A 23,800-nucleotide genomic window follows, 5' to 3' on the forward strand; every position below is an offset into this window, starting at 1 on the left:
TGTGTGTGTGTGTGTGTGTGTGTGTGTGTGTGTGTGTGTGTGAGAGAGAAAGAGAGAGATTGTGTTGCCCAGCCAAGATGGGATAAGCTGATGGAGGCTGTGTGTTCCACTGCCCTGCTGGGGAGCTGTGCTGGTGGAGCCGCGGGCTCTCTGTCCCACTCCATCCCCAGCCAGCCTTGCCAAGGGCCCAGTCCTGGGAGCAGCAGCCCTGCCACATGGCTGTCCGAGCAGGGGCCTGTTCCTCCCCCGCGGCCACTCCTCCTCGCCTGGGGCTCTGGAACAGGGGGGACCCCAACTGGCTCTGTGTGTATTAATCGCATCCCTGCCTGCAGCCGAGCTGCTCGCACCCGCTCCCAGGACAAACAGCCTGCTCCCTCCTCTCACACGTAAACACACACACACACAAACACACACAGAGCAGCTTTCACATTCTTCACAGAGCGTACAGTCCTTGCGCATTCTCACACCCATGCCCTGTAAGTATACCAAAGCACACAGAACAAGTATTCATGCACGCGTTGTCTGTCGGGGCGTTTTGGCTCTAATGCGTTTCATCGGGTTTATGAAGTTTGAAATGTTCCCAGTTGTAGATTATGACCGTAGCACACACACTCACTCTCTCTCTCTCTGTCTCTCTCTCTCTCTCTCTCTCTCTCTCTCTCTCTGTGTGTGTGCGTAAGACTTGTTGAATAAGACTTAAGACTTAAGGCACTGAGCAGCCTGTCCCTACAGCCTCTGCTCTACTGTGTGCTCTGGTTGCTGAGGGCAGGTTGGACCTTCTGATGCTTTTCTTCTCCGGCCTCCAGCCAATGACAATATACTGTACACCAACACTGCAGGTGGCTCCTTATACACACACACACACACACACACACACAGAGCTCATGCACCTTTGAACTGAATGGAGATACATGCTGATGTGCTCAGAGCAGTTTTTCACATTATGGGACTGATGCTATTTACGGTATAAACTGGTGTTGATGATTTTAGTTTTCATCACCATTTGCAAGGTCTATTTTTAATGCACACTCAAACCAACCAAAAACTGTGATACATCACAGCGTTTAATGTATTTTTCCATTTCTGACCATATGCAGAAATGAGACTCAATTTAGAAACCAGATGGAAACTTAATATTTTGGTATTTATAGAGTGATAATTAAAAAAAATTTCAAATTATCATAATGGATCCTTGCCAATATTAACTAGCTTTTCTGTTTAAAAACCTCTCCTTGCCTATATCCTTTTCTTCTGTATAATGCTGAGATATTAAACTTGTGACAAAATAAGATGCAGAACGCATCATTTGTTAATCTTAATCAAAATATTTACCTTTACACTACTTATACTGCAGAAGGGTGCGTTATAAAATACTTTCCTAACAAGATGTTTATTGTGTTCTGTGAGCATCACAGTCCCTCCCAGGCACGCTACATGAGTGTTCTGTGAATGAAAATATATTGACATAATCCAACAAACATAAACTTAGTCAAAATAATGCAAAGTGTTTTAACTATGAAATGACAGAAGGAAGTGCAATATGTAGAAATATAATCACAGTATAATTGCAATATTGCCTTTTTTCCATATCATGCAGCTCAAGATGATAGAGGTATCTGCAATTTTGATGCAGTCTTGCGCTTAATTGGAGTTTAGCTGCAACTTAGAGCATTGTAGTATCCAGAGCAGAGTTTTTTTATTTGTCAGACGTGACCCACGGGGCTTCACACTGTGTCTACACTGTCTCCTGGATGTGTCCACACTCTCCTGGAGCCCACTGCCCCCCCCATAATCAGGCTGCTAGGGAGAGGAGCAGGGGGCACCTCTGTCTCACGTGGCCCTACCTGCTCTTTAAGATCAGAGAGGAGGCATCATTATCACTCCACTCCTAGCATATGCTTAACTGGTCCCCGGCCAGGCAGTCTTGTCATTAGTCAGACATATTAATCAGGAAGCTCCCTCAGAAGGAGCTATCTTATGCCTGCTTTCGGCCACCCCAGCCCAGCGAGATGTGCGTCGTGTGTGTGTGTGTGTGTGAGACCTCAGCGAGAGCTTCCATGCTTGCGGGCCCGACAGCGTGGCTTTGATCCAGCGGTGCGCAGGCTGGGGCCGGCATGTCCTGGATTTGTGGCGGCTGGCGTGTCCGAGTGCTGTGACCTGTGGCCTGCGACCCAGGGCACTACCCCGCACAGAGCGAGCTGCTGGATGCCGTTATCCACAGCAGCGTGCAGGGTGGAGGGAGCGTGTTCACACAGCAGTGCCATGTTTAGCCAGGCTCCGTGGAGCACTGCCATCCGCAGCTTTCTACCACTCTGCGCTTGTTTACACCAGTCATTCAATTCTGTGTGCAATGGTTCATATTGGCTGTAATAGCCCAACGATGGACCTTGTTTAAAGGAAAGTCTTCACTGTGTTGTATACTGCAGAGACAGTTTCTCCCTCACTGCACATGGTGCTATTATTTTCCCATATTTACCCTGCAGTGTATGGAGATCTGGCCTTCTAACCAGTAAGTAGTGCGTGGGTCCATGCTGCTTATGTTTACATCCATACTTTTAGAACAACAAGGTTAGAGGAAAAAGATGTTCACACTCAAAAGTTCTTATGAAAGAAACATGTTGTATGGAACAGAAGTGACTAATGGAAATGTGTGTGTGTGTGTGTGTTTGTGTATGCTTGTATATGCACGTGTGTGTGTGTGTGTGTATGTGTACGTGTGTTTATGTGCGTGCATGTGTTCGTGTGCGCGTGCATGTCTGTAGGTGCTGGAGGATAACGACTACGGCAGGGCGGTGGACTGGTGGGGTCTGGGAGTGGTGATGTACGAGATGATGTGCGGTCGCCTGCCCTTCTACAATCAGGACCACGAGAAGCTGTTCGAGCTCATCCTCATGGAAGACATCAAGTTCCCCCGCACTCTCTCGGCTGACGCCAAGTCTCTTCTGTCAGGTCTGCTCATCAAAGACCCCAACAAGAGGTACCAGCTCGGCCAGCGCCCGCGCACGGGGCAAATGTTGCTCATCCTGCTCGCGTTTAGCCTGGTTTGTTCTGACAGTATGAGATTATCCAAATGTTATGATGCGGAATTTTGAAAAAAACGCCCAACATGCTTAACTTTATATGGCACGTCATCCTGACGCAGATTCCGGACCGGAATTCTGGGAAGGGGTGAATCCAAATATATGAGTTATGAATGCTGACCTGTTCAACCTGTGAGACCTTTTCACAGCAGACACTTTGGATACTACACGACTAAAATTGTAAAAGAGTTGCATAAAGAACCATGAGAACGTCCTCGCCTATATTTGCCCAGACTTGGAACATCAAGCTTGAACCTCAAACACAATATGTGGTGTAAAAAAAGAGCGGTACAGTGAAGAGGGCTTTAGTGTTATCTCTCCTGCTCAGAGGATGATCCGCGGATTTCACACATTGAAGCGCGTCTTGCGCCACCCACTGTCCGTGCACGTCGGCTCTTTTCGGGAAGCAGCAGGCGTGCCTCCTCCAAGCCTGTTTTTCTGATTTTCCTGTAGACTTGGTGGCGGTCCAGATGATGCGAAAGAAATAATGCGACACAGTTTCTTCGCTGCGGTCGACTGGCAGGATGTGTATGATAAAAAGGTAAAGGTGACTCCCGTTCTCTTTTTGTGGCGTCTTTTTTTTTCCTTCTATGGCACTGTTTTTTCCCCTTTATTCCTGTTATGAATTTCGTCATGTCAGTCATTTTAACGACATGGAGTGTTTCTTTCTCTCGGTCGATGGTGATGTATTAGTCAGTATCGTGGTCTGCTGTGAGACAAACAAAAAACAACAACGAATAACAATTAAAAATAAAAATCAGTCCCCGAAGGCACAGTGAACAATGACTGACAGAGGGGGTGCTGTGTAAAACTCAGAGGTGTAAGGTTGGGCCCTCCAGCTTGCCATACTGCAAGCGGCGTTCCACCTGCACAAACAGGTGTGCTCTGTTTTTCATCCCTTCTTCTCCTTGGCGCTTCCTTCCTCAGCTGATACCTCCCTTCAAGCCTCAGGTGTCGTCGGAGACAGATACCCGATACTTCGACGAGGAGTTTACGGCACAGACGATTACAATAACTCCTCCTGAAAAGTGTAAGTGCGCCATTTGCATGGTTATCCCCATGCCTGCCTCTGCCACCACAGCGCACGCAGGCTTTCAGAACAGCACTTTTCAGAGTCGGACTGCTCCGGGTAAACTCCCAGCCATTCCGTCATGCTAGGTTTGGGATGCTAAGCTCTGAGTGATGTAGGGTTCCTTTATATCCTCCCACACTGCTCCGTTTGTCCCCGTGATGCCGTGCCGCTGCTGTACGCCTGCAGACATCGCACACCACAGGCCCGGCTATAAGCACTTTCCCCACTACGTGTCGCAATATAGACGGGTTTTCCGTTAAGCAATTAAAGAGCAGACGTTTTTAAAGGTCACATGGCAACCGGGCCAATCAGATGGCACTTACTCGTTCGCGTATACACATGTGGCCACTAGGTTTTTATTATTGTGTAATACTTTTTGATGATGGGTTGTGGTAGAACCTCTGACCAGGTCTTCATTATAACCTATCTGCCAGCAGTATGGAACATATGGCCATGTACTGTGTCTGTCATGCAAGTACTTCACCGAACATCCATAATGCAGCGTCTGCTGTGTGTGTGTGTGTGTTTGTGTGTGTGTCTGTGTGTGTGTGTGTGTTTGTGTATATATGTGTGTGTGTGTGTGTGTGTGTGTGTGTGTGTGTGTGTGTGTATGTGTGTGTGTGTATGTGTGTGTGTGTGTGTGTGTGTATTTGTGTGTGTGTGTGTATTTGTGTGTGTGTGTGTATTTGTGTGTGTGTGTGTGTGTATATGTGTGTGTGTATATGTGTGTGTGTATATGTGTGTGTGTGTGTATATATGTGTGTGTGTGTGTGTGTGTGTGTGTGTGTGTGTGTGTGTGTGTGTGTCTGTGTGTGTATATGTGTGTGTGTATATGTGTGTGTGTCTGTGTGTGTGTGTCTGTGTGTGTATATGTGTGTGTGTATATGTGTGTGTGTGTGTGTGTGTGTGTGTGTGTGTGTGTGTGTGTGTGTGTCTCCGCTGCAGGCGATGAAGATGGGATGGACTGCATGGATAACGAGCGACGGCCTCACTTCCCACAGTTCTCCTACTCGGCCAGCGGGAGGGAGTGACGCCCCAACGTGACCCGCCACTGCCTCATCCTCCTCACCGCACTTCCCCCCAAAATGGACCAGGCCTCACAGCTTCCGCCCTGTCGGGCTCAGCCCAAACCGACCGCTCCCCCTTCTGCACCAGGACCCTTTCATCCGCGCTCGAGCCATGCCGAGGGCGCCAGCACACGCTCGGGTTCGAGGGCGACAGGAATTTTGCACGTTTGGCCGGACCTTGGGCCTCCAGCGTCCCAGGTAGCTTCAGCCCTCTGGGTTCGGGGCTGCTGGGAGAAAGAACTGTGTTTGTTTACTTTGCGTTTTCTTTTTGCGCGCGTGTGTGTAAGTGTGTGTGTGTGTGTGCGCGTGTGTGTGCGTGTGCGCGTGTGCGTGCAGGGTTTTTTTTGTTTTTGTTTGGGCTTTTCTTTTGAGATGTTTTAATGCTCCTTCAGTGGGAGGAAGTGCATTAAAAGTGCACTGCACGTTTCCATTTCAGATCTGAGGGTCCCTGCGTGGCTTGAGATTCACACAAGCGTTAGCATTTAACTTCCTGTGTCTAGCTCACATCTGACCTAAAACACAACAGAATGACCCTGCTCGACTGCTGCGTCAAGTCCAAAACTGCCATAAACCTTCTACTCAGGCTACACGGGTCGTGCGTGTGTTCCAGACCGTACATAATAACTTCACTGCAGCTCCTTGCTCACCCAGGCACAGCTGCTTATGCCACTAGCACTGCAACCCAAGCAGCGCTCCGGTACTCCAGCACTCGCTCTCTGTCCCACACGGACACTACGGCAGTCGTCCGAGTCAGGGGCTTTTGTTATGTATTCCTCGGTGTGAGTTAGCATTCCTGTCTCACTGTGGCACTGCAGTTTTGTTTTTTTTTCCTTTTGCGAAAAAAAGGTGCAGGGGGGTAAGGGGTGGGAGGCATTCTTCATCTTCTTAGCTTACTAGTCCTGTGAATCTGAGCCATGCAGTATTTGTACCTCTTGATACACAGAGAGGATACTTCCTGCTTTAGGTACACTTATATATTCAGGTTGGAAAAGTCCTGAGTTGAAAGGGTGCGATGAATCATATTGTCTTCATTGCTCTCTTCCATTTGCCTGGGTGTAGAAGGCTTTTAATTTCACAGGTCATTCCCTAAGATGTATTTTGAGTCATTCCATTTCATGATTAAATTATAATAATTGCTGGTAAATCACCTTGGGTGATTTGACAGTGATGCTTAGCACTGATGTTAGGAACATGGATCAGGAGCCTGTTCCGTATTTTCTGTTTCAGCCAGTATGAACTAGCAGCCAGAAATATTCTGGGATCAGTGCACAGGAGCATGTTTCTCTGACTAGTCAATAATGCAATCTCCTGGGCTAGGTAATAGCAGCATTAGCTGACGGAGTGCATATGCACTGTCCACGATAGGGAATATGGTTAAATAAAATTGTTCTATTTATTCTTTGTTGTTTGTTTGTCCTTGTTATAAGACGTGCTGTCCAGGGTTTATTGTCAGATTAAAAATGCACCTACGAATGGCTTACGAATGTAAATTTGGCATTGCTTAAGGCCTTTGCTTTGTTGTTGAGTTTTTTTAATAAAGTTGTTTTGTGTCCTTTTTTTTTTTTTTTTTTTTTTTTGCAACAACTTATAAGGGTCACACCAGTTTTGCCTCTACCGTCCGCATAATCCCACCACTGTTTTCCTGCCCCAAAACCTTTCCTGTGCAGTGAGGTGTCTGAGCACTGCTGACACGCCCTCTCCCCACGCATTCAGGACCACCCGGCACTCCCAGCAACCTCCCCAAAGCCACTGCCAAATTCTGGCATTGAGGAAACTGTGGTGCTCTCTCTGCTCTCTTAATGCATGAGGATGGCACAGAGCAGACCCACCCAGACAGCCTCATCAACGCGCTCCCTCCCCCCAGCGAGCCCCTCCAGCCGGCCCCTGCACACCTTCATCCGGCCCCTTCTGCTACGTCGGCTCCTGGGCGGCTTGCTCGAAGCGAGTGGGACAGTATTAAACTTTGGTGGAGGCCTGGAGTCGGAATCCCATTAGAGAGGCTCCACACCGCAGCCAGTTTTTGAGGCATCATCACTGGCCAGAGGGGAAAGCGCTTGCTGTCTTGTTTGGTATTTTCAGCCATGGGCCAGCAGACGTCTCGCTCGCGTACTACTACTGTGTTGATGTCCTGTGGTCCAGCGAGTCCCTTCACCAACTCAGCGGCAGATCCGTAAATCCTACCAACCTGTGTACTGGTGGGTAAATGCACCACCTATTGAGAGTTGTGCGTGAGAGGGCTTTTGATTTTAGTTAGCAACACCTGTTACTGTGGTCCCATTTGGTCCTGACTTGTGAGGAACTAGAGAAACGAGCGCGCCTGAATGATATCCGATCGGAAAGTGCAGCAGGGCTCGATATCCTCGGTGGCAAGAACTGGGTTACTGGTGATCGTGCTGGTGAAGCAGAATCTCAGCAGCAGGATCCTCTGACAGCGTTGGTTTTGTGTCATGTGTCAGACTGATTCCTTTACCACGTGTGGTACATTCCTTGGTTCTTAAAGGCACCTGGCAATAAAAACGTGCTGCTTACGTTCTCTCACTTTCAAAGGTGACTCTTGTGAATGTCCAACTTAACTGTAGTCAGGTTCGCTTCCAAAGACTGCTAACTGAGGGTATACATGATCTTCCAGTGAGTCTTTGGGATGTCAGATGTCAGGTACGTTTACATAAGGAAGATGTCATGAGAAGTACACATTAAGTTTAGCTTCTGACTCTCTTTGTCAAACTATAAGGAAATGTAACATCTCACATTAGAATAAAGAACCCAGCAGTGGTTTTAGGGTTAGAGAGGAAGTTGTGGAACGAATGAGGGGTTTCGTTCAGATCGTGGTAATGTATGATGACAGTGGTATTAGAATGGCAACATATTAGGAGAGTAAGAGTAAGTTGGGATTCTGGGATTGGTTGGTTTGGTCTGTGGTAGAGTAGGTTGTTGATGATTATTGGGTATACAGTATGTGTGTGAACTTCAGCTTGGCTGAAAAGGTAGGAAGATGAAGCCATCAACATTCCTTTGATGGTTAAAAAAAAGAATGTTAGATAATAAAGGATGCTTGGACATGAGCCAGGAAATTATTATTAATAATTATAATAATAAAAACACAAAAAGTAACAGCTGCACTGATTGTGAAGAAAGAGTCACTAGCTTTATTCCTGCCCCTGTTCCAGTTAGGCTTGAGAATAAATTCTTGCTCTTTACAGTGATTTAAAGGCTGATTGAGAAGCTGATCGTACTGTGGTTCCACAATCACAATGGCGTCTGTCTTCCAATTCACACCTTCTTTTCAGACGGATCTTTTATTAACTGAAAAAATAGTTGATGAAACGACCTAGTGTTGGGTAGACTCATACTGTTGTTCATAATTCTGCATTTTATTTCTTTTTATTTATCATTTAGTAAAAAAAATTATTTTTAGAATATTGGTTTGATAATGTCATAGTGTTTTGCTTGTTAGGTATGATGTAAAGCTCATACATTAATATCAAATATGACCATTTAAGTTAACTTCATGTGGATTGTTTGAATTTTTTGTTTTGTTTTTGCAGCAGTTTTCCACTGTGGAGTTGGATCTGTTGTGCTATAAATGTATGAGTTGCATTGACTGTTGGGATTGAATCTTACTGTGACACTGTTCCTCCTTAAGAATATGCACACGTGTGCTGAGTGATGGACACTGGAATGAATGAAAGACACAGGTGTGACACTGTGTGCTGGGACATTGCATGCAAAGGACATTACTGAGAATACAGTGCACTTGATTTAAAGGACATTACTGAGAATACAGTGCACTTGATTTAAACTGCAACAGGGCCTTTGGCACTGCAGGCCAAAAAAAAAACAAAACCCCACACACAAAAAAACCACATCGTATACTTTTTTAAAACTCCATAGCTGCAAAACTTGGCTTTGAATTATGTATAGCAGCACTTTCATGCCCATTGGCCTTTTTCTATAGTTCAGCTAGAAATGAAATAAAGGTCCTTGCTTTAAGACAAAAAAAAAAAAAAAAAAAGGATTTGAAAGCACACATTTCCTGCCCATGCTGTTTTCCTTTTGTAACAACATCATTTTGCTTTGTGAAGTGCAATGATGTGAATGTGGTCAGATGCTGCCAGGAGACAGCGGTTTGCTTTGGGTGACACTCGGCGGACTGACTTTTCCCACCCCACTCCTCCTAGGCGCTTTCGAGAGCTTTCTAGTGCTTTCTTGGGAAAGTTGGATTGGACCAATGACACCACCTCAATAGTTACTGTCAAAAATATGCAACATGCCGTTGAAGATGAACTAACGAAGCCCCACTTAAATGTGGAATCGGAGCATAAAGGTAACTGTAGTCTCAAGGCTGTTGCTATAGGAAGTGGTCTCCTTCCTCTCCCTTAGGGGAGGGAGAAGGGTGTAAACAAATGAGGGAGGGACCCGCACAGACCTGGCCATCTGAGCAGATGGGTTCCATCCTTACTTACTGCAGGGTCTATAATAAATATTTTACACCTCAACATACACACTTTGCTGCTACTGTTTGTACTGTCTACAACAGATTTTCTTGTTATCTTGCTCCTGGTAGTGTATTATGAACAAGCATGAATTGTAAAGTATTTATTTAAAAACAAAAAAGACAAACCCTGGGGGAGGGGGGGGGAATCAATAACTTGTAATTAATTTTATGTCCATGTAGCTTTCGAGTTTGTGACACTTCTTGACCTTGCTAGCTCTGTCATTAGATCCATGTTAAGAACTAGTCATGTGGTTAAGAATTTTATGCAGAAGGGACCCCAAAAAAGAAAGAACAGCTGTATTACTGGTTGTCATATTTAATGACGAAAAGAGAACGTTTATTTCCTTGAATATATGGCCCACAGGGAGGTGAAAACGCTGAGCAGCAAGAAACTCTTTTTGTACACTGAACATCCTTAGTATTTTTACATGTACATGTATATGATAGGGATGCACAGTATTTTCCTTCTTACAGACTGCTTAAATAAAGCACTGTCAGTCTGCTTCTGCATGCCGAGTTGTGGTTTGCTTGTTTGCCTTGATGTCTCAGACTCGAGAATTCTGACTCATTTCAATAATAGTGCAATTTGTTATATACATTTCAGGTTTTCAGGAATTTAAGATTTGGAATTCATGAATACAAATCGCATTTTATATAAATCATTTATTGGTTACAAGAAAACATACAAAACAAATATACAAACTTGTATAAAATAGTAAAAAAAACAAAAAACAAATCTAAAATGCTACTATCAAATCACTGGAACAAAAATGTTTTGCATATATATATATATATATATATATATATATATATACACACACACACACACACACACACACACACACACACACACACACACACACACACAACTAAATCCATTGCAATAAAACACAGTGAATAGTCATGGAAGTAATTACCCAAATCCAGGGACTGCAGAAGGTGTGGTATGTGCGTGTTGTGTGTTTGACACAGAGCCAGCACTGCTGCTGGGTCCCCAGTATGGACTGTGATGTCACACGGACCCCTGCAGCCATCACACGCACAAACTCTCACTCACTAACGCACACTCACCCACTTCATACCAACAACATTTGACATGATTTATCAGAGCAAATCAGTATTAGCGGTGGTCTGTCGGTGATCAGATCAACTTCAAAGGCGGTTCGCCCAACTGTGAGGGTACCAAGCTCACAGTGTTAGAAGATCATCTTTCTTCTCAAGTGGTAACTTTGGGGACAGTGAGAAACGCAAACAGTTTAGTTCATATACGGTTTCTGAGTGTAAGAAAAAAAATGAGCTGATCACAGCCCAAAGCTCTTATGAAGGGAGTGGACATTTGCTCCTAAGAATATGAACATGAACACTGCATTAAAAAGGAATCTTTTTCTAACATTTTTCAATGTAGACAATACACAGTTTTAAAAGCATAGCAGTCAAAAGTTTAAGATGCATTATAAAATGTAGGCTCTGGTCATTGAAGAAGTGGCCCTGAACTCTTCCAGGGAACCGATCCGACTTTGCGTGTGGGTGTTCTTAAACGATAGCTCTGAGGGAGACCTGGAATGGCAAACGTGCCCCTCTTTCCTACCAAAACAACAGCATGGCAGTATTAGCGGAGCCGAGAGTGGCAGCGCTTTGTGGAGCGCTGCTCCGTTTGCCATAATCTCCTACAGATGTCAGCGTGCGGCTAGTCACTGTCTGCCGCTGACGCGCCTCTAGCAGCAATCTGGATGAGCATCTGTGGGCGCCTAGTCTTGCGTGATGTGCAGCCATGGCGACCAGCTGCTGAGCTGCTCGCGCCCCCCCCCCCCCCCCCCCTTTCAGCTGACATAGAAGTAGTCTAAACCTACACAGTTGGATTTAAACAGCACCATTTGCAATTGTGAGCTTGCTTATGATTTCCATTATTTTCAGACATAAACTGCACTGAGCTCAGGAAAATGTTGTGTGGTTGTGAATTGCAAGAGAAGCTTTTTCACTAATAAGCCATTAATTGAAGACTCAGCTTTTGATTAATGATTATTTTGATTATTTATTAAGTCAGAATGCTGGCGCACACACACACACACACACACACACACACACACATCCACCCACATGCAAAAATTATATATCTCACACACACACACACACACACAAATACAAATACATACACAGACATGACATTAAACAATATGTGGTGCAGGACTGTGGCTGGCAAGTTGTCAACTTTTCTCAGTTTTCCTGCACAAAAAGCTCCTCAAAAGGTCCCTCATGACTGCGCAGGACAGTAGATATGATGGTGAAGTGGGTGTCTGACAAGCTGAACATAACTGGGTTATAACAGGAGGGGAGGGGCTCACCTGGACGTGGAGGTTCTGCATCTCCTGGCTGAGGATCTGCCTGTCCTGCACGAGCTGGTTCTGCCTGCTGAGCAGCGCCACCACCTGCTGAGCGCTAGACTGGCACTGCTGGTCCAGCTGCTGCAGCCTGCACAGACAGAGCCACAGCTCAGTGCTTCTTGCATGGGACTAGGGGACGTGCACCGCACAGATCAACACACAGCCCACCGCACAGCTCACCACACAGCTCACCATACAGTCCACCGCACAGCTCACCACACAGCTCACCGTAGAGCTCAACACACAGATCACCACAGATCACCACACAGCTCACCATACAGTCCACCGCACAGCTCACCACACAGCTCACCATACAGTCCACCGCACAGCTCACCACACAGCTCACCGTAGAGCTCAACACACAGATCACCACAGATCACCACACAGCTCACCATACAGTCCACCGCACAGCTCACCACACAGCTCACCACACAGCTCACCGTAGAGCTCAACACACAGATCACCACAGATCACCACACAGCTCACCATACAGATCACCACACAACTCACCACACAACTCACCACACAGCTCACCACACAGCATCAGGCCCGAGATGCACCAGGCTGATTTTGCCTAAATGTATGATGTGGAATTGATTTGGAGAAAACCACAGTGGTGTCATACCTGAAGAACAAACATTTGCTGGAGAAAAATGTTGTTGGAAAATTGTGTGTTTAACAGTTGAGACTATTAAAAATCTTCTGTTTTACTGTGGAGATGGATTATTAAATCTTCTGTATTTAACAGTGGATATAGACTATTAAAATCTGCTTTCCACTATTACAAGTACACAAAAGTCTGTCAGAAGTGCTTTGAAAAGCTAGTCAGAGACTTCATCACATCTTCACTGCCAGCCTCCATGCAGTTTGCATACCGCCACAACCACTCCACTGATGATGCAATTGCACATCTGCTCCACACCACACTGACCCACCTTGACAAAGGGAGGGGTAATTATGTTAAAATGCTGTTTGTCGACTACAGTTCAGCATTTAACACTATTATCCCCTCCCTCCAGATCCTGGAGGATCTAGGACTGCATACATCCCTGTGTGACTGGATCTTCAACTTCCTAACAGACAGACCACAATCAGTACGGGTGGGCAACTGCGCCTCATCCACCCTCACCCTCAGCACTGGAGCTCCTCAGGGATGTGTCCTAAACCCCCTGCTCTACTCACTGTACACCTACGACTGCACAGCCACTTCCAGCTCCACCATCATCGTCAAGTTTGCTAACGACACAGTTTCATGGGCCTGATCTCGGACAACGATGAGAGGGCCTACCTGGAGGAGAAACACCTGGAAAACTGGTGCCAGGAAAATAATCTCCTCCTAAACGTCAGTAAGACAAAGGAGCTGATCGTGGATTGCAGCAAGAAGCAGGAGCAGCGCTACCAACCTGTGAGGATCAGTGGAACCACGGTGGAGAGAGTAGATAGTTTCAGGTACCTTGGTGTTCACATCTTGCAGGACCTGTCCCGGTCCCGCCATACCAACTCCCTGGCAAAGAAGGGTCGGCAGCGTCTTTACCACCTCAGATGCCTAAGAGACTTCAGAATGCCCTCCAAGGTACTGCGGAACTTCTACACCTGCACTATTAAGAGCATCCTCACGGGGAGCATCACAGTCTGGTTTGGGAACAGCACCAAGCAGGACAGACAAGCACTCCAAAGGGTGGTGCGTTCAGCAGAGCGCATCACTCATACGGAACTTACTGACCTGCAGACCATCTATTACAAGCGGTGCCAGACCAAGGCCAGGAGGTTTGTGAAGGACCCCACCCATCCCAACAATAGGCTCTTCTCTCTGTTGAGGTCAGGGAAGCGCTTTCGCTCCCTGAAGACCAATACAGAGAGACTGAAGAGGAGCTTCTTCCCACAGGCCATTCGGTCCCTGAATCAGAGCAACTAATAAACTGTGGGGACCACCACCACCATTTAACATATAACTGTAAATATGTTCAATTACAAGATGGAACTATACATTGTGTACATACATATATACATATACATATCCATATATACATTGTACATTATGTATATGAACATAATATACATATATTGTACATACATTGTTAATATATTTTGTATATATAGATATATATTTCTCTAGGCACCCGTTTTTCTTTTTCCTCAGTTTGGACAGAGCACTCTCAACCATTTCACTGCTAGTTATACTGTGTATGACTATGTATGTGACAAATAAACCAAACTTGAAACTTGAAATTTAAAAGGGAGTCTCACACAAAACCACGGTTCCCCTTAAACTGCATCCTGCTCACCAGAGTCAGCTGGTTCCTGTTGCAGATATTATTTAGCAATTTAGCAGTTCTGCTCCTTAGTGTATTCAGGTCTTTAGAGGAATATGAACTAAGCAATAGGTTAGCTGACAATACAGTACAATCGGTCTTAAGAAAGCACTAACAAAAGTTTAATCACACGTCCATAAAAGATCTATGATTCCTGCATAACTCAAACTGCTAATTCACTATGGCACCATCTGCCATCTGACGGACTGCAGTACCATTTAAGTGACAGTAATCTATCCAAGCTCTCTGACTCCTGGAGCCACTGCTCTTTGGTCCCACGGTGGGCCTGCCCTCCAAGGCCACATGAGCGTGTCCCAGATCCTGTTCTCCATACCAGCGTGCCAGAGCCGAGACAGAGCGAGAGGGAGAGAGAAAGAGGGAGCGAATGAGGGAGAGACAGGGAGAGAGCGCTCCTCCAGCACAGTAGGAGGGAGGAGAGGGGAGGCCTCTAGCTGTTGCTGAGGGGGAAGACAGATGCCCTGCTCCTGCTGGCTGGGGCCACTGCCGTCTGTGCAGGCCCTGTTCTCTCTCTCTCTCTGCCCCCCACCCCTCCACTTATCCCTTGCTCCCTCCTGTGGGAACTGGAGCAGGCTGCTGACGCCGGCTGCGGTGGGTGACTACTCCAAGTTTGGGTCCCTCTCGCTTGACAGTAATCTGTCTTTTACTGTAATTCTTCCCCCTCTACCCCCCAGCACCCCCACCGTCCTTTGCTTTGTGTTGGAGCTGGAACACACTGCTTAGTCTGGCTTCCTTGGGCAACATGTCCTCTGCATAGGCCTCTCTCTTTCTCACCTTCTTTCTTTTCCTCTCATCCTCCCCCCCCCCTCCCTCCCTCTCTCTTCCTCCTAGGCTCCCTGCTGTGAGCTGGAAGGAGCTGCTAGCAGGACTGTGGTGGGCAGCTTGTCCCAGGCTAAGGCCCTGCTGTGTTGGGGGCTGGCGCCACTGCTGCTGCCCACCTCCAGTGCTTGGCGCAGGGCTCCACTCTGCCGTGCCTCGGCCCCTTCTCCCCTCCACACCCAGCAGTCCACTCTCACCCGACTGCTATTGTCCTCGCGGTCGTCTGCAACTTCAGCGCTGTGCAGGATTGTACAGTATAGGCTTCTTAAAAAGGCCAAGGGAGGAAAAGGTGGCATTTTTGTTTACTAAGACAGGTGGCCTAAATACGAAAAAAGACTATTGTGGGAAAATGGCCATTGTATATTTATTAATGAAGGAAAACAAGGGGAGAAGCCACAGTGATGAGTTTATATGGACAGTGAACAATTTCTGCTCCCGAGAACACAATACAGCTATCATACTGTATATGCTTAATGCATATGAATCTGCTTTAGTGTCTGGTATAACAGGTGGCATATCCACCAGTAAATACATATACAAGTCAAGTCCTTCCAAAGTCAGAGTTTGGATCAAACGGAACATGCTACCTTATCAGAGACATCCCCCCCACACACACTGAGAGAGACAGAGAGGGAACCACTATAAAAAGCTATGTTGTTCGATATTCTACATATACTAATCTACATTTTTACATGTTCTTTTATATCAAATGTTTAAATCATGTTTTCCTCCTGATATGAACAGGTTTTTTTTAGTTGCGTTCCTCTGTGTACTAAGCTCACGGGCCTCTGCAGTGGGCAAGTTCAGAGTGGAGACCCCTCTACTGCATATATGCAGTCAGTCAGGAAGAGCTGCCAACAGCAGAGCCTGAGGTCAGGTGCACTAAAACAGTTAAGCAAGTTAGACAATTCAGTAGCTAATTCTCTCTCTCTCTCTCTCTCTCTCTCACTCACTCTCTCTCTCTCTCTCTCTCTCACACACACACACACACACACACACACACACTGTTAGCAGCACCTTTACCGCTACACCTCTGGAGGCATACACGCTGCATTAACCTCTTACACAACCAAATTGCCCTTAATCTGCACCAGCAAACGCCGCCCAGCTTCTGTACTGCGGAGGTCAAAGCCCTGGCCACCTCATACACACACTAGCCCTGTCCGGTAAAGCACTCTATCAGTGTGCGCTTGACTCCTCCGTAACGACGTGGGGGTGAGGGGTGGGGAGGGGGTGGGGTCAAACCCTTCTCGCTCCGTCTGAAGCTGGAAGAGCGACAGGGGTCTGATTAAATTAGAAGGCCGTCCAGCAGCTAAGGCAGTAAATCCAATAACCTCCCCCCATTTACTGGCACGCAACTTAATTAGGTTTTAATACAGCTTAGCGTGTGGGGCCGGGCTTAGCTGGAGCGGCCTGGCCTCTGCTGCCTCTGCCCACTGCTGGGTGCGTGGAGGGGAAGGGAGAGAAGTTGGGGGGGGGGGGGGGGGGGGGGCACTGTGGGGCAGACAGTCCCGGCTTTCTCTGCTTCCCTGCTGGCCCTGGTGAAAGGACACCATCTGCTGGCTCCCAGACTAAGTGAAGCCAGCGAGGCTGAGACACAGGGCGTGCCTGTGGAAGACTGATGCCGCACCCTTGACCCTCTCTCAGCCAGGACACCAAGACATCTCTCAGGACCAGGATGTCTCTCTGCAGCAGAGATTCCAAGTCTTCACGTGGAAAGATGTTACACTGGATACAAAGACTAATTTCTGGAAAACTGAAAAGCAGTCTGAGATAAGTTCGGCCATGAACGCTAATGAAACTGAATTCAAGAACTTGCGTCGGAAGAAGGACGAGAATTCTCATCTAATTAACATAATTAATGATTTTAGTCAAGAATTCACTCATACAGGACATGTAACCACACACACACACAAACCCACACACATTTTACAGTAGAGAGCAGTCCTAGTGTTTTTCCAGATGATGCAGTTTGTTTACAGGTGGCAAGGGAGTCTGTGGGGCTCTTTTGGTTTGTATAGCAAAACGCTGAGTGCTGCTACCCTCAACGTGTGTGTGTGTGTGTGTGAGCGTGTGAGATAGAAAGAGAATGGCCTGCAGCTACATCCGCCTGTCTCTGCTCTGGGAAGCTGTAGCTGGGGAAGCAGAGAGCACAGGCGGGCCCCGTGCAGTCTCTGCCGTGGCTCCAGGATGTGTGCTTTTGGAGGGAGATGAGGTTTGGTGCTAAGCATCTGTTTAGCCCTGCCCGTGTGGACCAGTAAGCAGGAGCCACACTCTGAATTACACTGCCTGCATGCATGAGTGAATGAAGCATACAGTATTATGCGGCTCGGCTTGTACCACTCAGGCCATAGGGACACACAGTGGGGACAAGCAGGTCACAACCAAACCCGTCTGTTTGCTCCAGTCTCTTATTACAGTTATAAACATTTACATATTGTAATTTCTGCACATATTAAAGGAATTAGTCAAAACCTGGAGTTGGACTATAACACTATCACTGGACAAAGGACTATTGCTAAAATAGCGTTGAAATGGACATCATCAGTCTAGTTTGTTTTCAGCGCACACTTGAAACAACTGGAAATGGGGGGGGGGGGGATCTAAGGAAAACATGTCAAGCACTAGTTATCAACCAACAAAACACCAAGCTACAGGACCTTGAAAAAGTTTTCATACCCCTTGAACCTTTCCACATTTTTTCATATTACACCTACAAACTTAAATTTTAATTGGGTTTTATATGATAAACGAACACAAAGTAGCAAGTAATTGTGAAGTGAAAAGAAAATGATACAGGTTTTCAAATGTTTTAATAAATAAAAACCTGGAAAGTGTGGCGTGCATTTGTATTCAGCCCCCCTGACTCGATACTTTGGGGGACCACTTTTGCTGCAATTACAACTGCAAGTCTTTTGGGGTAGGTCTCTACCAGCTTTGCACATCTACAGGCTGAAGGTTTTGCCCATTCTTCTTTGCAAAATGGCTCAAGCTCAGTCAGATTGGATGGAGAGCACCTGTGAACAGCAATTTTCTTGCCACAGATTCTCAGTGGGATTTAGGTCTGGACTTTGACTGGGCCATTCTAACACGTGAATGTGCTTTGATCTAAACCATTCCATTGTAGCTCTGGCTGTATGTTTAGGGTCGTTGTCCTGCTGGAAGGTGAACCTCCGCCCCAGTCTCATGTCTTTTGCGGCCTGTAACAGGTTTTCCTCTGGGATTGCCCTGTATTTAGCTCCATCCATCTTCCCATCAATTCTGACCAGCTTTCCTGTCCCTGCAGAAGAAAAGCATCCCCACAGCATGATGCTGCCACCACCATGTTTAAAGGTGGGAATGGTGTGTTCAGGGTGATGTTCAGTGTTAGTTTTCCACACATAGTGTTTTGCATTTAGGCCAAAAAGTTCAACTTTGGTCTCATCTGACCAGAGCACCTTCTGCCACATGTTTGCTGTGTCCCCTACATGGCTTGTGGCAAACTGCAAACGAAACTTCTTATGGCTTGCTTTTAAAAATGCCTTTCTTCTTGGTACTCTTCCCTAATGGCCAGATTTGTGGAGCACACAGCTATCCTGTGGACAGATTGTCCCACCTAAGCTGTGGCTCTCTGCAGCTCCTCCATAGCGACCATGGGCCGGAGTAGTGACCAGAGTAGTGCTCTCCTTGACTGTGCTGTCAGTTTAGGTGGATGGCCATGTCTTGGTAGGTTTGCAGTTGTGCCAAACTCCTACCATTTTCGGATGATGGACTGAACAGTGCTCCGTGAGATGTTCATAGCTTGGGATATTTTTTTTACAGCCTAACCCTGCTTTACACAACTCCACAACTTTATCCCTGACCTGTCTGGTGTGTTCCTTGGTTTTCATGATGCTGTTTACAAATGCATGCCACACTTTACAAATGCATGCCAGACTTTCCAGATTTTTATTTATTAAAATATTTGAAAACCTGTATCATTTTCTTTTCACTTCACAATTACTTGCTACTTTGTGTTCGTTTATCACATAAAATCCCAATAAAATACATTAAAGTTTGTAGGTGTACCATGACATGACAAAATGGAAAAGTTCAAGGGGTCTGAAACTTTTTCAAGGCCCTGTATTATCAATCCAGACATGAGGTGCACTAAATGCTTAAACACCTTTGCAAAAAACTGCAGTGCTTTAGGTACCGTCTACCAACTGCACACTTATCCTGCCGCACAGCACAATTAACCATTCTCGGTAAGTAACAATTACGACTATCTAACTCAGTTTTAAACAATCAAAGAGAAGGCCAGTCATTCGCTGCTGACAGACTGTGAGCGGATGCTCCCGGCAGTGCTGTCCGGCTGCTTTGGGGAGGGGTACTGTAGGAGAGAGCCGCAGGCAGGATCACCGCTACAGAATGCGTGCAGGCTGTCTTGGCTTGCCTAGTCAAAGGAGGAATGCCGGAGGCAGCCGGCCGCAGCTGCTCGGCCCGATCCCCCCTAAGCCCAGGCCGGCGTGGCCGGGGCCAGGCATGGCGCTGGCACGCGTGCAGGAGGGGGCCGCTGTGGCCCTGCAGCCCACGGCCTCGACCTGTTAGGCAGGGGCAGCAGCTATTCGTGCGCACGGCCTTTGCTTCTTCCCACAGCCTTTTTAATTTCGCATGTGAAAGGACATGCTTGGAGACGGTGGTGAGTCAGGACTGAAATCTTGATGTACAGTCGTGCGCAGATCTGGAATTGTTTTTACTATATATATTTAAAAAAAAAGGAAGCTCCAATATATGGCAAAGCTGAGATGTTCCAGCAATTCTGCAATTCAACACAAAGCTACGGCTCTGGGAGACTGCATTTACATAAATCTAAAGATATCCATGAGTGTATTGCTCCATCTGTGTTTATGAGAATTGGCTTCTTTTCCACTAGAGTGGGTGGGAGCCAGTTTTAATATGGAGAAAAACTGGAATCCAGAGGCAGCCCAGACAGTGGCTTGCAGACAGATGAGTTATCAGGGCCAGATGATTTGACCCAAAATGGCTGCAGCTTCACCCCCATGAGCAAGGCTGCTGTCAACTGAATGTCTTTAATGAGCCCACCTGGTCAGAGCCAGATGGGTTGACCCAAAATGGCAGCCCTTTCCCCAAAAGAGGCTGCATCAGGATGCTATTCACCATGCTAGTTTACATCATTACCTAATGTAGACTAGTCACGGAGGCCAGGAAGTTGGCAAGCTCTGACCAAATCTGGCTAACTAAACCAGAGATCAATTTAAACAAATTTGCCAGATTATAATAGGGATATATTGAAATGGAAATTCTGGGTTGAAATATTTACATATTCCTTTGTGCTTACACAAACGCTTTTTACAACTGAATTTAAGGAAGTGGTGTCCATTTACTTCACCTGCAACCTACAGGTATGTTTGAGCTTGTGCTGTCCTTGGTGTCACACAGAACACCAGAAGAAAATGGCTGTTTACTGAAACTGAAATGAGAAGCCTAACCCCAACCCCTAACAGCTCAGCAGTGTAGTCTATGCAGCAGGTAATATCAAATACTGGCATATTATAGTTTAATTCTTATAATACTATAGCCTTTTTAGGCGTACTTATATTCAGAATAAGAAATGTATGCATTATTAAATAAATAAGTGAATTCATTAATTACATAAATATTTAAATTTAAAAAAATCAGCATTGAATGCCCTCTACGACTCCAATAATGAAAGATCAAATTGGCTCTAAATATTAGACAGATGTTTAATGCTAAAACAATTTTACAGTGTGTAATGATAATTTCCTCCATAGAAATACATTCTCTGAAATATAACTCACAAAGTGGACATTTACACTGGCTTTTACACAACTCTCAACACTAGAACAAACTAATTCCCATTCAGTACTGCTGTGTGCATGTGTATGACTATATGCAATACCACCTGCACAATAACATTTGGCTGTTATTTTCATAAAAGCTTGCTGAAAGGGCCTTTTAAAGGAGCATGGTGAGCACTTTTTGTTGTCATAAACGAGGGCCTAGCGCTAGACGGGACGCGCATGGATGCACTGCGTAATGTTTTACAGCTTGCCTTGGGACGAGCTCGGCACGCGAGTTGCGGCAGGAAAGCCAGATCTCCACCCTGCTCCTCCAGCAGGCCGCAGAGCTGCGGCCCCCGGCAGCATGGGACAGCTGCTCCAGGAGGGGCTGAAGAGTGTTGGGAGGGTGGAGAGGCCCGATGCTGCCCCCTAGCTCCAGACATGTGATCTGCACTCCTTGCCCTATATTTGGCAAAACTGAAGCCAGATATACCAACAAAGTCTGATGTCTTACACCCACTTCTAAGACTCTAAATCTCAGTGTAAGTCTCTGAATGTGGCAGGCTGCAGATGGGAGGTGTAGGGTGTAGGGGAGAGGTGGAGAGAGGGCAAAGGGGGTTAGCGTTTTCAGGGACTAGAACCAAAAAGCCAAAGACCAGGTCTTAAGTCTGCACATTCACTGACATCAGCACATGTGCCTAGATGAGGAAAAAAAAACGATTTGGCTAAATAGGTAAACACTAAAGACTGAAGAAAAAGCACATTGAACCGAGTGCCACTGGATCACCGGCTGCTAGAACTATTTGATCAGATAATGGCCCATCCAAATGCAATAAATGGTCCTAGATGCTATAAAAACATTGACATATTTTTAGGACTGTCAGCAGTTATTTATACGGACAAAAAATTAACAATTGAAGTAGTCTTACACTGGATCTGTTTCAAAACGAGGACAACCAAAATACAAGAATTGGCTCAAAGCTATCAGAAGGAGATGCAGGAAAAATTAATTAACCAGAAAAGGGCACTGTAAAACTAGGTTAAAGACAAGGGCAAAGAAAGGAAAAGAACAGCAAGCTTCAGCAAAACGTAGCAAGATCTCCCACAGATACGACCACATTCATCATACAGAGGGATGCTAAACAACCACTGACAAGTCTAAGCCACGTCACACATGCTGCATCTTATCCGCTCCTTGCCAACTTCATTTGCAAGTGAAAAGTTTACCGAGCTTTCTTGCTTTTGGCAGAATTATATAAGAGTGTGTGTGTCCTCCTTCTCCCTTAGATTTGTACACACACACGCGCACACACACACTTGCTGTAAGAGGGTAAAGGAGGGGGTGGGGGTGGCAGGGAACCAGCTGAAGCAGCACTAGCCCGGGGCTCAGTCATCTCCCCGGCAGCGGCGTGCTTGTTCCCGGCCCCGTTGCAGGCAGCCATTTGTTCCATTACACCATCTCCTCCAGCCTATTCAGCAGTGCCCCAGCTCCCAGCACACATGGCCCCTCATCCCAGCGCCACCACACGCACATCCAGACGCCACCAACATCTTTTTTATGGAACCATATGGCTGGCAGAAGCCTGTAGATTTAGCCACACATCTGCGTACACATTACCGCACTCCTTTAAGGGACAGGACTGTGTTTGTGTCTCTGTGGTTTTATTTTTATTATTTTTTTGTGTGTGTGTGTGTATGTGTACATGGTATGTTGATGAGACAGGGTGATAATTGGTAAAGGAGCATGTTGGCAGATGTGGTGTGCGTGTGTGTGTGTATGTGTGTGTGTGTGTTTGAGTGTGTATGGGTTTGAGCTACTTATGTGCACAGGGACTGAAATCGACATGAGTGAGATATGTGAAAGGGTGAATTGCCAAAAATCATTTTCATCTTTAAAACTTGCTCACCGTAGGTGTAAACGAATGTGGTGATGCATTACTAAGCCAATGTTAAATACTTGTGGACATGTTTCTTTTGCACATATAGAAAATCTACCACATAGAAAATCTCACATTACACATCTATTTAGAAAATTTACAAAAATACATTTACAAAATAACATATGTATTTGTCTTGTATTAGAAGTAGTTAGAAAGAAAGAGTTTGCACAAACTGATGTCACCACTGTAGAGTACTCCATAGGTGAGAACCTTTACCTGGGCATTTGGCTTTACAAATGTTTAACTGGAAATATATTTATAACATCGGTTATACTGTATTAATGTCTGAAAACATAAAACAGGAACTTATACATTCATTATTATTATTAGTAGTAGTTATTATTATTATTATTATTATTATTATTATAAATAGTAGTAGTGGTGTTAGTGCTACTACTACCACCACCTTAAATGCAACTATTTACACTATTTAAAATGTATGCATTCTAGTGAACTGAACAAGGGAAGATGAAAAAAATGAAAAGATAAGTAAAAATAACAGGCACAACATTGGGTACAAAATCAAGATTCTGGCTTCATTAATGTTAAAAAATTATTCAAAGCAACTAGCCAGAAGTGCCAGCAACATTTATTCCAGTTATTAAAAAGTGTATTATTATGAACACTCTAATCACATTGCATTATTCATACAGTTAAATATTTTGGTTTGATTGCTGTTTGCAATCTATCATTTGCCCTACTAGCCTAAAACAAACAAATTACTGGTTAAATGAGAAAAATTGTAGATAATTATTAAATGATGTTTTTTGTTTTTTTTTTTTTAGTAAAAGAACTGTGTCGCTGTGATGAAATGGATATTTTGATTCATAAAG

General features: G+C 45.6%; 2 protein-coding genes across 17 annotated transcripts in view; one reads left to right on the forward strand and one right to left on the reverse strand.

The window, feature by feature from the left end:
* Positions 1 to 10,222, forward strand: part of akt3a (AKT serine/threonine kinase 3a) — a 70,543-nt gene extending 60,321 nt beyond the window's left edge. For 13 of the 14 annotated variants that reach the window (XM_081724648.1, XM_081724645.1, XM_081724647.1 and 10 more), the window contains 4 exons: positions 2,763 to 2,977; positions 3,534 to 3,621; positions 4,008 to 4,110; positions 5,098 to 10,222. In XM_081724648.1, the coding sequence (XP_081580774.1) occupies positions 2,763 to 2,977; positions 3,534 to 3,621; positions 4,008 to 4,110; positions 5,098 to 5,183 (492 nt within the window). In that variant the 3' untranslated portion in view covers positions 5,184 to 10,222. The remainder of the gene's footprint in view (positions 1 to 2,762; positions 2,978 to 3,533; positions 3,622 to 4,007; positions 4,111 to 5,097) is intronic. The other variant, XR_004776697.2, reaches the window with a different exon arrangement.
* Positions 10,223 to 10,594: 372 nt separating this feature from the next.
* The window catches only part of sdccag8 (SHH signaling and ciliogenesis regulator sdccag8), a 43,883-nt gene continuing 30,677 nt past the window's right edge, over positions 10,595 to 23,800 (reverse strand). For 2 of the 3 annotated variants that reach the window (XM_035531837.2, XM_035531838.2), the window contains 2 exons: positions 12,057 to 12,183; positions 10,595 to 10,941 (listed from right to left, as the gene is read on the reverse strand). In XM_035531837.2, coding sequence (XP_035387730.1) covers positions 10,903 to 10,941; positions 12,057 to 12,183 — 166 coding nt within the window. In that variant the 3' untranslated portion in view covers positions 10,595 to 10,902. Of the gene's footprint in view, positions 10,942 to 12,056; positions 12,184 to 23,800 lie in introns of those variants that run through there. The other variant, XM_035531839.2, reaches the window with a different exon arrangement.

The sequence above is a fragment of the Electrophorus electricus genome, chromosome 12 (genome assembly GCF_041902795.1).
Source record: "Electrophorus electricus isolate QZ-2024a chromosome 12, ASM4190279v1, whole genome shotgun sequence".
NCBI lineage: Eukaryota > Metazoa > Chordata > Actinopteri > Gymnotiformes > Gymnotidae > Electrophorus > Electrophorus electricus.